The sequence below is a fragment of the Salvelinus alpinus genome, chromosome 2 (assembly GCF_045679555.1).
Source record: "Salvelinus alpinus chromosome 2, SLU_Salpinus.1, whole genome shotgun sequence".
NCBI classification, from domain to species: domain Eukaryota; kingdom Metazoa; phylum Chordata; class Actinopteri; order Salmoniformes; family Salmonidae; genus Salvelinus; species Salvelinus alpinus.
This window is the reverse complement of record NC_092087.1, coordinates 42,521,798-42,535,531: the sequence shown is the minus strand read 5'-3', so window position 1 is coordinate 42,535,531 and position 13,734 is coordinate 42,521,798. Positions and strand designations below refer to the sequence as shown.

Below are 13,734 nucleotides of genomic sequence, written 5' to 3'. Positions count from 1 at the left end.
ATAACTCCGTTATACTTTGCTTAAAAAAAAAAACATTAAAAAAGGAAATAAATCAACAAATACCCTACCATCTAACCCTACACTCATTAAAAACCCACCCCCCTACTCCACTATTTCAATCTATCTAGACCTATCTCAGGCCAACAGCCTGAAAGGACAGGACACCACCACTCAACACACCCTGTAACTCTTCTGACGTCAAGTCTTGTACACCCAAATACTTCTCTGCAGCTGCCACCATAACCTACATTTTCAGTGACTTGCGTCCCTGCCGTACAGTTGATAACCATTTCTATAAACGCTAAAAATCCAATCTTACTGAAACATATCCCTTGTTGGCCTATCCCTCTGTACTGGTACAGTTCTACTACTCACACCACTCCTCTCAGGATACCTCCACCTTGACACATCTTCCTCTACTTTCCTCACTGCCTTAGCATATGACAACTTCTGCACTACTCTAACCCTGGTAACCTCAACCTGCCTCTCTCGCACCAGACATTTCTGATCCCCAGCCCCATGGGCACCGCTACAATTAATACATAGTGCTTCTTCCCTCAATGCTACACATTCCTTTGTCTCATGCCCTTCTGCACACTTCTCACACCTAGGAGCCTCCCTCCTACACACTTCTGCCACATGCCCATAAGCTTGACACCTGTAACACCATAATGTATTCGGCACAAAAGCTCATATGGGATAACTTATATATCCTAACATCACTTTGTCGGGCAAAGACTCAAAATCAAAACAAACACAAAAACAGACAAAGACTCTTCTGTTTCACCACTCACGCCACTGTGTCTGTGTCGCACCAAAAGACGAGCATCACAGGAATCTTCCCTTTCAGTTGGTCAACTTTCATATTTACAACTACCCCAGTAATCACTCCTTTCAATGGCGCCCTTTTCTCGAGAGCAAAACAATTCACGTCTCTTGTCCCCATTTGTTTGAGGCGGAGCACCTGCTCCCTCTGACCAACGGAAACACAAACAATTATCACAAGACCATTTCTGGTGACCTTCACCGATTCCACAGCACCCAACTCTGTTTTCACCCACCCAGAAACCAAAAATGGATCAGCAAAAAGGCACCTCACTTCCATTTCTCCTCCTGTCTTCGATCTGACATACAGCTTGCTTATACAGCGCCTTCTGAAAGTTTTCAGACCCCTTGACTTTTTCAACATTTTGTTACGTTACAGCCTTATTCTAAAATTGATTAAATTCTTTTTTCCCCCCTCATCAATCTACACACAATACCCCATAATGACAAAGCAAAAACATTTTTGCTAATTCATATTTTTAAAAACCCTGAAATATTCCATTTACATAAGTTTTCAGACCCTTTACTCAGTACTTTGTTGAAGCCCCTTTGACAGCGATTAAGCCTTGAGTCTTCTTGGGTATGACGCTACAAGCTTGGCACACCTGTATTTGGGGAGTTTCTCACATTCTTCTCTGCAGATCCTCTCAAGCTATTTTCAGGTCTCTCCAGAGATGTTCAATTGGGTTCTGGCTGGGCCACTCAAGGACATTCAGAGACTTGTCCCTAAGCCACTCCTGCATTGTCTTGGCTGTGTATTTAGGGTCATTGTCCTTTTGGAAGGTGAACTTTGGCCCCAGTCTGAGGTCATGAGCGCTCTGGAGCAGGTTTTCATTAAGGATCTCTCTGTACTTTGCTCCGTTCATCTTTGCCTCGATCCTGACTAGTCTCCCAGTCCCTGCCGCTGAAAAACATCCCCACAGCATGATGCTGCCATCACCATGCTTCACCATCGGGATGATGCAAGGTTTACTCCAGATGTGACGCTTGGCATTCAAGCCAAAGAAGTTTGATCTTGGTTTCATCAGACCATAGAATCTTGTTTCTCATGGTCAGAAAGTCTTTAGGTGCCTTTTGGCTAACCTAGCTGGGCAGTGCATCTCTTGGTCTGTCTGTGTCTTGCTTGCTTGCCAGCCACTTCCAGGACTGTGTTCTGTGACTTTGTGCATGACAAAAGTGAGAGGGAAATACAACTATTTATTACGTTTGATAAACGCCAACGGGCAACAGTGTTTATAAACTGCAGCTTGAAAAAGATAACCGCATCGAGCGTGAACATGCGTTCATATGCGCGTGCACGAAATGAAACTTGCGCTTTCCAGCAGCAACCTCTGTGGGGACCAGTCCAGACAATATATGGGCGTGATGGCACTCCTCATAGGCGCACATCATTTTAAAACAAGACAACGATTATCAAGTATCTCAGTCAAGATTTAGTTACAACTCTGGACTAATGCAAGATGGAAAGCAATGGATTAACACTGACTATTGATTTATATATTGAATTTAAAATGTTGATTAGCTGGGCATACTGGGCAATATGGATGCACAGCTCTCAGTAAATAATAACCATCAAGTATTCAGCCAAGCCATAGTATAAATAGTATTTTATATTTTAAAATGTATAAAATCAAATCTGGGGGAGCCAGTTTGAATGGGCCTGATGCAGCTGATAAAATGTATAATAGTATTGTTATCTATAATTTACAGGTGCTATGCTTAAGTTTGTTAGTAGAGGATCATCAGCCAGTACAAGCACAGACTCAGTTGGTCCACATCCAGCCAGTACTAACACAGACCCAGTACAGCTGGCTTCAGCAAGTACTAACACAGACCCAGTACAGCTGGCTTCAGCAAGTACTAACACAGACCCAGTACAGCTGGCTTCAGCCAGGACTAACACAGACCCAGTACAGCTGGCCTCAGCAAATACTAACACAGACCCAGTACTGGCAGTTTCAGCAAGTACTAACACAGACCCAGTACTGGCAGTTTCAGCAAGTACTAACACAGACCCAGTACTGGCAGTTTCAGCAAGTACTAACACAGACCCAGTACAGCCGTCTTCAGCAAGTACCAACACAGACCCAGTACAGCTGGCTTCAGCAAGTACTAACACAGACCCAGTACAGCTGGCTTCAGCCAGGACTAACACAGACCCAGTACAGCTGGCCTCAGCAAATACTAACACAGACCCAGTACTGGCAGTTTCAGCAAGTACTAACACAGACCCAGTACTGGCAGTTTCAGCAAGTACTAACACAGACCCAGTACTGGCAGTTTCAGCAAGTACTAACACAGACCCAGTACAGCCGTCTTCAGCAAGTATTAACACAGACCCAGTACAGCCGTCTTCAGCAAGTACCAACACAGACCCAGTACAGCTGGCTTCAGCAAGTACTAACATAGACCCGTGAGCCATGTAAAGCCAAGGCAGCAGCTACTCTTCCTGGGGTCCAGAAAAATTAAGGCAGTTAAACAATTTAAAAAACATTACAATACATTCACAAAAGATTTCACAACACACTAAGTGTATGCCCTCAGGCCCCTACTCCACTACCACATATCTACAACACAAAATCCATGTGTAAAAAATCTAATCTAATCAAATGTATTGGTCACATACACATGGTTAGCAGATGTTATTGTGAGTGTAGCGAAATGCTTGTGCTTCTAGTTCCAACAGTGCAGCAACATCTAACAAGTAACATCTAATAATTCCACAACAAATACCTAATACACACAAATCTAAATAAAGGAATGGAATAAGAATATATAAATATATGGATGAGCAATGTCAGAGCACATAGGCTAAGATGCAATAGTATAGAATACAGTATATACATATGAGATGAGTAATGCAAGATATGTAAACATTTTTAAAGTGGCATTATTAAACTGACTAGTGTTCCATTTATTAAAGTAGCCAATGATTTCAAGTCTGTATGTAGGCAGCAGCATCTCTGTGTTAGTGATGGCTGTTTAACAGTCTGATGGCCTTGAGATAGAAGCTGTTTTTCAGTCTTTCGGTCCCAGCTTTGATGAACCTGTACTGACCTCGCCTTCTGGATGATAGCGAGGTGAACAGGCAGTGGCTTGGGTGGTTGTTGTCCTTGATTATCTTTTTGGCCTTCCTGTGACATCGGGTGCTGTAGGTGTCCTGGAGGGCAGGTAGTTTGCCCCTGGTGATGCGTTGTGCAGACCGCACCACCCTCTGGAGAGCCCTGCGGTTGTGGGCGCTGCAGTTGCCGTACCAGGCGGTGATACAGCCCGACAGGATGCTTTCAATTGTGCATCTGTAAAAGTTTGTGAGGGTTTTAGTTGACAAGCCACAGTTCTACCAGCCTCCTGAGGTTGAAGAGGCACTGTTGTGCCTTCTTCACCACACTGTCTATGTGGGTGGACTATTTCAGTTTGTCGGTGATGTTGTAAGTCGCTCTGGATAAGAGCGTCTGCTAAATGACTTAAATGTAAATGTAATGTGAACGCCAAGGAACTTTCCACCTTCTCCACTGCTGTCCTGTCGATGTGGATAGGGGGGTGCTCCCTCTTCTGTTTCCTGAAGTCCACGATAATCTCCTTTGTTTTGTTGACAATGAGTGAGAGGTTATTTTCCTGACACCACACTCCGAGAGCGCTAACCTCCTCCCTGTAGGCTGTCTCGTCGTTGTTGGTAATCAACCCTACTACTGTTGTATCGTCTGCAAACTTGATGATTGAGTTGGAGGTGCATGGCCAAGCAGTCATGGGGGAACAGGGAGTACAGGATGGGGCTGAGCACACACCCTTGTGGGGCCCCAGTGTTGAGGATCAGCGAAGTGGAGATGTTGTTTCCTACCTTCACCACCTTAGGGCGGCCTTTCAGGAAGTCCAGGACCCAATTGCACAGGGCGGGGTTGAGGCCCAGGGCCTCAAGCTTAATGATGAGTTTGGAGGGTACTATGGTGTTGAATGCTGAGCTATAGTCAATGAACAGCATTCTTACATAGGTATTCCTCTTGTCCAGATGGGATAGGGCAGTGTGCAGTGTGATGGTGATTGCATTGTCTGTGGACCTGTTGGGGCGGTAAGCAAATTGAAGTGGGTCTAGGGTGACAGGTAAGGTGGAGGTTATATGATCCTTAACTAGCCTCTCAAAGCACTTCATGATGACGGAAGTGAGTGCTACAGGGCGATAGTCATTTAGTTCAGTTACCTTTGCATTCTTGGGTACAGGAACAATGGTGGCCATCTTGAAGCATGTGGGGACAGCAGACAGGGATAGGGAGAGATTGAATATGTCCGTAAACACACCATACGTGTGTATAGTGCGTATGTTATCGTGTGTGTGTATGCATATGTTTGTGTTACTTTACAGTCCCTGCTTTTACATTGAACCTCCCCCCCCCTCCCTTTTGTACACTGCTGCTACTCGCTGTTTATTATCTATGCATAGTCACTTCACCCCTACCAACATGTACAAATTACCTTCAACTAACCTGTACCCCCACACACTGACTCGGTACCGGTACCCCCTGTATATAGCCTTGTTATTGTTATTGTGATACTTGTTTATTCTTATTTTTTACTTTAGTCTATTTGGTAAATATTTTCTTAACTCTTCTTGAACTGCACTGTTGGTTAAGGGCTTGTAAGTAAGCATTTCACGGTAAGGTCTACACTTGTTGTATTTGGCACATTGATTTGTTCCAGAATGTGTATTATTTACTGTTTTTTTAAATAAAATTTTACTGCTTGCATCAGTTACTTGATGTGGAATAGAGTTTCATGTAGTCATGGCTCTATGTAATACCGTGCGCCTCTCATAGTCTGTTCTGGACTTGGGGACTGTGAAGAGACCTCTGGTGGCATGTCTTGTGGGGTATGCATGGGTGTCCGAGCTGTGTGCCAGTAGTTCTAACAGACAGCTCGGTGCATTCAACATGTCAATATCTCTCACAAATACAAGTATTGATGAAGTTAATCTCTCCTCCACTTTGAGCCAGGAGAGATTGACATGCACATTATTCATGTTAGCTCTCTGTATACATCCAAGGGCCAGCCGTGCTGCCCTGTTCTGAGCCAATTGCAATTTTCATAAGTCCTTCTTGGTGGCACCTGACTACACAACTGAACAATAGTCAGGTGCGACAAAACTAGGACCTGTGTGACATGCCTTGTTGATAGTGCTGTTTAGAAGGTAGAGTAGGGATTTATTATGGACAGACTTCTCCCCATTTTAGCTACTGTTGTATCAATATGTTTTTCTCCTGAGTAGAATGGACCACCCTTTTACTGTGACACAACAGTACAAGCAATTATGTACTGTGCAATAAATGTACACACATTAAAAAACATTGTTGACAAATAACTGACATAATATCTTATAGGAATATTTTCAATAATTCTTTGTATGATAAGTAGTATCAAATATATCGATAGTTATGCAAATTTCTTATCATTTTCGCCCTAGTTATTCTTTTAGAAAGTATGTAGGAAAGGACTCTAATTCTAAAGGATTCCAAAAATCCGTGACCCGGAAGTGCGTAGTTATTCTTGCCCGCGTCACAGGGGTGTCATGCAGCGTTCAAAACAACTGGGAGTTCGGAACTCGGTCCCGGAAATCTCTGACTTCCGAGCTTTCAAAACAACTGAGAACTCGGAGAAAAAAATATATTTTAACGGTTATCGAACTGGGAATTCCAACTCGGGAACTCGGGCCTTTGTCTTGAACTCCGACTTTCCGACCTTAAGACAACTGAAGTCATGATTTTACCTCGTATTTTTTCGAGTTCCTAGTTGTTTTGAACGAGGCACTAGAAAGAAGCACTAGTTCCGGAGTTGGAATTCCGAGTTTAATGACCATTCAAATCGATTGTTCCTAGTCAGAGCTCGTTTTTCCCCGAGTTCCCAGTTGGTTTGAACGCGGCAGTAGTGAGCTAGCTGGAGGAAGGAACACTCACAGTCCACTATGGCGGAGGTAAATTGCGTTCACATTTGTGTTTTAACTGTGTGTATTGAGACAATTACAACTATATTATAAGCCGTGTCTGACGAAATTAGATATCACCATTTGGTGGCTGCCTGTACTGTGGTGCTTGGTCTACTAGCCTAGCAAACTAGGTACGTTAGTTAGCTCTCTGCCTGTCCAGGGCCCGGTTTCCCAAAAACATCTTAAGGCCCATAAAAGTCTGTCTGAAGCAGAGATATGCAACGTTAGCTAGCTAGCTTTTCCCATTAACTCAATAACTAGAATTCTGATGGATTCAAGTGATCCCATGAGATGTTCTCTCAAGTCATGCTTTCCTCACTTAATTTATGCTTTACCCCACCCAGACGCACAGCTTGCAGGAGCTGCAGCAACAAGCAGCCGTCGCCTCCAAAGTGTATGTCCAGAGGGACTACAACTCGGGTAAAATCTGCAAGTTCCAGACCAAGTTCCCCTCGGAGCTGGAGTCCAGGGTATGATAACGCACTAGTGCTGAGCGATTCGGTTCGATTATAACTCTTTTCGGTTCGATTATAAACAAATAATCACGGTTTTTGATTGTTTTTGTTTTACATTAAATGCACTAGGCATTGTGGGTTGAATGCTGGAACACAGAATAAAACAATAAGTCACATGATGGTATAGCTGGCCCTTTACTGCTTATCACCTATTAACCATCATTTTTTCACAACTTTAATAAAATATTTCAGTTTTGTATATTACATTTTTATTTTAGAGCTGATGCCTATGCTATCTGACTATTTTATAAGTACTAACGTTAAATACTTAATATATATCTAATGTTAGCTAAATGTAGTAATTAATTAATTGGCTACATTTCTTTAAATGGACAATTCTGTTAACTGTCTTGTGCAAGTTTTGAATTGACACAATACCTGTTAGCAAAGGTGTCAGCTAGAGATGGCGTGCAGGAGCTTTGCGTGATGTCTACTTTGATGCTAATTAGCATTTTCAAATCTGAGAGTAAGTAGAGACAAATATATTGATTAATGTCACCTTGTCCAAGTGAGATTTACATGGTTATCAAAACGTCACGCCAGGGTAAGCCTACACGAAATACAGCGCTTATTTGAAGTGTTTCAAAAATACCCTATGGTGGAAAAACGAGTGGAACCATTTCCATATTTGACCGCTAGGTTTTATGGGTATTATGACACCTCCACTGTGGGGCTCTATATATCACCTCACAATCGCACATCCTTCTCTCTTCGGTAGCAGGCGTAAAACAAACAGACCAGACAAGTAGATGCGCAATTGATTATTGACCACATTTTATGCACTAAACTATAAAATATTAGACTGTTGGAAACAGCAACTCCCTACTACATCGCACAGTTCAGGCTGGATCTGATTTATCTCTAGAGAAACTGTGTGATGTGCGCATTGAACTCACAGAAGGAAAAAAACGAAATGGAATTCAAAAAGACGAAATGGAATTCAAATAATTGAACTGATGCCAGTCAATTAGTTGTTTTTAAAAAACGGGGGGAAATGGGAAAATACCTGAAATTCCGGTTAATCGCTCAGCACTTTAACACACACGCACACAGATTTGGTTTGGCCGGTAGGGATATCCTTGTCCCATCGCGCACCAGCGACTCCTGTGGCGGGCCGGGCGCAGTGCGTGCTAACTAAGGTTGCCAGGTGCACGGTGTTTCCTCCGACACATTGGCTGGCTTCCGGGTTGGATGCGCGCTGTGTTAAGAAGCAGTGTGGCTTGGTTGGGTTGTGTTTCGGAGGACGCATGGCTTTCGTCTCTCCCGAGCCCGTACGGGAGTTGTAGCGATGAGACAAGATAGTAATTACTAACAATTGTATACCACGAAATACAGTGTTCACCCTTATTAGCACCTGAATTAGTATGTATGGAAACAACTAGCTACTCACCTGTTTCCTTTTCAAATGTGTACATTTGGTCATGCAAACCTTTTACTGAGGGGTTGGTGGGCATTATTTTTTCAGGTTGATAAGCAGCAGTTGGGCATTATGTTTTCAGGTTGATAAGCAGCAGTTTGAGGAGACGATGCAGACACTTAACAACCTTTACGCAGAGGCTGAGAAAATTGGTGGCAAGTCTTACCTGGAGGGCTGCTTGGCCTGCATGACAGCCTACACAATCTTCCTCTGTATGGAGACCCACTATGAGAAAGTAGGTCCCTAAGTCTTTTACTTTACTGACTTTATTGTCCCTGTGGGGAAATTGTTGCAGTATCATGTACACGTTTAAATACAAAACTAATTGACTGTACAACTTTCATAAGTTACATACCAATAAAAAGAGACTAGCCTGCTGGCCTTACTGGGTTGATAGGAATATTAGCACAAGCTATTTAGGAGCGATATCACACCTGGTGCAAATTTATTGTCTAGTTCAGTTTTTTCCTGCCGAGGGGATAAATAGAACTAGACAATATGTAGGCCAAGGGTTGGTATAATAAAAAAATTAAAAAGCAATCTGGGTCCCAAATGTCACCCTATGGGTCCTGGTCAAAAGTATTGCACTTTTTAGGGAAAAGGGTGTCATTTGGGACTTAACCAATGTTGAATGACACGTGGACCAGTGGCCATATTGGATGTAGTCTTTTTATGAGGCCAAGCCATGAATGGGTGAAAGGGCTTACTTTTTTTGTCTCTAGGTATTGAAGAAAATCGCTAGGTTCGTCAAGGAGCAGAATGAGAAGATCTACGCTCCTCTGGGACTCCTGCTGACAGACCCAATAGAGAGAGGTCTCAGGGTTGTATCCATTACTGTCTTTGAGGCTCACACAAACAGAGGGTACATCCCAAATTGCCCTGGTCTGGTCAAAAGTAGTGCGCTATATAGGGTATAGGATGCCATTTGGGACACACACTCAGACCTTTCTTGTGTACCCTTCTTTAATGTCCTGCTGGATCCCAGTTTCCTTAACTAACCCCCTCACCAGGTTGAAATCACAATTTTTGAGGACAGAAGTATTGGCTCCGGAAGATGAACCACACCAAAGGTGAGTGTTGTCAGGGAAATCATTCACCTCATTGAAATGAGCTTTCTTCTCAACCTGCACTCTTAACAGGGGATATCAATGGAAAAATGTACTAAGTTTCACAGCAACCTCACTAAAGTTTCTAAATAACTAGAAAGGATGGAAGAGTATTGACTTGTAGATGCTGTCAAATGACATGTCTTGATTCCCTCTGGTTAACGAGCAGCAATTATAAGAAATGTTATTTCACGATCACAGCTCTTGGCCTACAGCTATAAGCTATCAAGACTTCCTTCATAGTATTCTTAATTTGACATTTGTTTTGTTTTTGCTCTCATGCAGGATGGCCTATTTGACCTGGTGCATCCCAATTATCTCACCACACCCATCAATAATTCCTTCTGGATGTAGATGGATGTCCTTCTGGATGTAGATAATTGTTTTTATTTATTTCACAAAGGGGATGGGCTATGTGTGCTAGGAATCTATATCCCGCTGAAACAAACACTCCCTGTTTTTACATGTTTATTGAGATTATTAATTTGAACATGTGAAAATGTCTTATTCTAGTTAACCAAGACCACCCCTTTAGTATGAATGGTGCTGTTTTGTTTTATATTGCCATTTTAAACTCTTACTCATTAAAGGTGCATTGTGTAATATCTCCAAATACTAATAGCCTTTAAAGGTATAGTTCACCCACAGTTTTTAAACCTGTGTTTAATATACCCTCTTTGGTTCACCAAAATTACAACATTAGCAAGATGGTTCCTTACCTTGACAGTAGTCTACGGGCCAGGAGAAACTGTAATCCACAACAATACATATTTTTCTACTAAGCTGCTGACACCAACTGGGTGATTCTCACGAAGCTGGCACTTTACAACAAGAAATAAACTTATTTTCCACCATAATTCCTCTAAGATTAGGATCTCTAGTTATTTATTTCATAATTATTATGTTTATTTATCAGATATTATGCATTTCCACAACTACCAATGCAAACATTTTCATTACCGCCAAAATGTTCGAATTCCCATAAAAGTAATAAACCAATTTCTATATATTTTGTAACATTGCTCACCTAATGAAAAGGCCTGAGTTAAACACTGAAAACAAATATATTTCAAATTAAATTATTCATGTGTTTTGTAATTTTTCATTACTGCAACGCACAACCTTTTCTGAATCTTGTTTTTTGGTAATAATTACTTGTTTTTATGTAAACCTATTTGGATAAAGAACAAAAGGCACACTATCAGATGAAGTGAAAATTACAAGTATACATTTAACTTTTTGTAGTATTTCCTAAATATTGGTTTATTACGGTAATGAAAAGCTGGATCCGGAAATGAGAATACATGTTTTGGTAATGAGTGTTGCATAGTTTGCAGTTTAAAAACTGTACTGAGCTCTGTTAGTCATCATCAAAATGTGTCATTTGTCAATCCCAAATGATTTGGGTAATATGAAAATCACTGGTCTTAATACAATTGACTAAAATCCCTTAATTTAGCATAAGTACTGTAATTACGTGCATGTATTTTCAAAAGTGAAAGTGGACTTAAGCATAAAACGGTGACTTTTTTTTTTACAGGTAATATTGGTGTATTAGGATGTGGGTATGTGTGGTTCTACGGTATTTTAGCTGGGTTTCTAAATTGAATGGCATCTTATGGGCAAATGGCATAACATGATATGTCTATAAAGTATCTAAATATGTGGGATTGTAACCAAAAAGAGAGGTAAAACTGTCGAAATGGGGGATATCCTCCTTTAAGTGGCGGGGCTGCTCTTTGTTGAAACAAACTCCAGATTGTGGCTTGGAGTAAATTAAATGGGGTTTACACCCATAATTCTTTGATCCTACTTAATCGAATTACTGATGTTTTACCAAAAATCTATACAATAGGTGAAATCTGTAGTTCTGGTAAATAATTAGTTACCACCACAGCACACCTATTGACTATACATTAAAATTAGGTTATTATCGTTACCCGAAATTAAGTTTCTCATTAACGAAAGACCTAAGTGATGCAGTAATGAGAGGCACTTAGCTCAGTCTGCTGTCTCCTATTGCTTGCAAACAATTGACCACATCACTAAAGCCCATTCATGCCTCCATGCTGGTAAGGTGACAGTTCTCTACGTTTTCCCCAATATGAGCTTTTTTCTCATTTTGGTAATGAGGTTGTAAAGGGGAGAATAAGATCCTCATTCTGAAGACAAATAAAGATTAAATTAACTTGTGTTCGTGTAAGGACTACTTCTCTAGATGATGCATCATGGGTGAATAAAACTATAAAAAATGAATATAGGAGTTTTTACAGCCATTTGAAAAAGTTTTACGGTAATGAGAAACATGTCCACAGACACTGTTTTTACGTAAAAAATATTATAGTTTAATGTAAACTTCAACTAGTAAATCATTTTTATGATTTATCCTCAAACTACAGAAACATATTGTGTTTGTTCAAATAAGTTAGGTTTTTCTACATTTACATTTAAGTCATTTAGCAGACGCTCTTATCCAGAGCGACTTACAAATTGGTGCATTCACCTTATGATATCCGGTGTATATTATAGTATTAGTAGTACCATTTTTGTACCATTTTGTAAAATTACCCAATTTTAATCCGGATGCATTTTGGTAATGAGAATTTGGGGTGAAAATGTAAGGCAATATGCCATAAACTAAGCATCTTAGAATTCTGAATGATTGTTGCAGATGCATCATGGTTTTATAACTCAATTTGTTACTGCCATGGTTAAAACTTGTTTCATGAGAATCACCCAACTGCTAACTTGAGCATTAATGACCAAAAACAATGAGAGGGGAATGGGGCAGTTCTAGCGCATTCCAACTTGTGGATTTTTGTTCTTGGCGGTTGCAAACTTAACAGTAACAACATTTCAATCCTGTTTATGATTTGTAATTTCCGGTATTACTAAATTGTACTCCTCAAAAACCAACAAAGTTCATGCTAAAATGTGACATACTGCACCTTTTATTCAGCCTCCTGTCATTTTGTATGCCATTTTCATGAAGAGAACTAATTGAGTTGGTGTGGGTGTACTTTTGGTCACCTTAGATGCGGGCTATTCAATATGAACTTGTTTCGTATGCATCATGTTGTGTGGGTCTGCATAATATTATGAAGATGTCTGTTCTGTAGTGACTGTTAACCAGTGTTTTAAGCACACAGGTTACCTGTTATTGCCAATATGAATCAGGTTTTTACATTGGCTAGTTTAATTTATGAATGTGTAAGAAAAGGTTCAAAATCACTTACCTAGATCTGACCTCAATATTGTCACTGCTTAGCTTGACTAAATGTGAATTGACAGGAATTGGGACTCCAGCCCTGACTGGTTTAACATAATTATGAAGAGTTTTTAGACTACCCCATATCCTTGATGTTGTCCAATTATGTGTAAATAATTATTGACCACAACACAAAATCACCTCAGAAACCTTAAGCATGCTTTGACTCTCAATGGTGTATACGACTGCCTGTTAATTCCTAATTATTGTTTGTTCTTATATGTACTGTATCTATTAATAAACTATTTTCTTGAAAAATCTGAAAAGCCATACTCAATTAAATCTAGCATACATCAAATTGCATACATTTTTGTTTTTACTAGATCGCCTGTGATGGTAGCTAGCTAGACAAAATGGCAAATGAGTCCTTACCATTTTTAATAGCAGTTAACAATATTCTGCATTCAATGGCATAATCGTTCATTAGCAATATAATGAAATGCAGTTTATGGATACATTCTGCGCCTGCTCATAAGGGGGTGCATTTACACAGATGGAACCAACCGTAATTATTTGGAAGGGGCTGGCTACTTTTTCTGTTCTTTAAGCGTTGGGTGCCTATGGTTGGTTGTGGTGTTGGGTGTCTGTTGTGTTCAAAGGTTGTAATGCTTTAACCATGTACATTTCTCTCA

The 13,734-nt window shown here is 40.7% G+C and overlaps 1 protein-coding gene across 2 annotated transcripts; it reads left to right on the top strand.

The window, feature by feature from the left end:
- Positions 1 to 6,374: 6,374 nt before the first annotated feature.
- Positions 6,375 to 13,368, top strand: LOC139562250 (golgin subfamily A member 7-like). 2 transcript variants are annotated; one of them, XM_071379769.1, is made up of 6 exons: positions 6,375 to 6,784; positions 7,141 to 7,266; positions 8,811 to 8,963; positions 9,451 to 9,552; positions 9,739 to 9,798; positions 10,120 to 13,368. In XM_071379769.1, exons 1-5 carry the CDS (start codon positions 6,776 to 6,778, stop codon positions 9,784 to 9,786), a joined length of 438 nt encoding a protein of 145 aa, XP_071235870.1. In that variant the 5' UTR covers positions 6,375 to 6,775; the 3' UTR covers positions 9,787 to 9,798; positions 10,120 to 13,368. The 2 variants fall into 2 exon arrangements, 1 of the variants encoding a protein (XP_071235870.1); XR_011672331.1 differs by having other exon boundaries at positions 9,451 to 9,798.
- Positions 13,369 to 13,734: the final 366 nt, after the last annotated feature.

What these genes read in the sequence shown, in the direction of transcription:
- LOC139562250 (XM_071379769.1), top strand. An exon ending in TGGAGACCCACTATGAGAAA is followed by an intron (nt 8,964 to 9,450) that starts GTAGGTCCCTAA and finishes TTTTGTCTCTAG; the next exon opens with GTATTGAAGAAAATCGCTAG. An exon ending in TAGAGAGAGGTCTCAGGGTT is followed by an intron (nt 9,553 to 9,738) that starts GTATCCATTACT and finishes CCCCCTCACCAG; the next exon opens with GTTGAAATCACAATTTTTGA.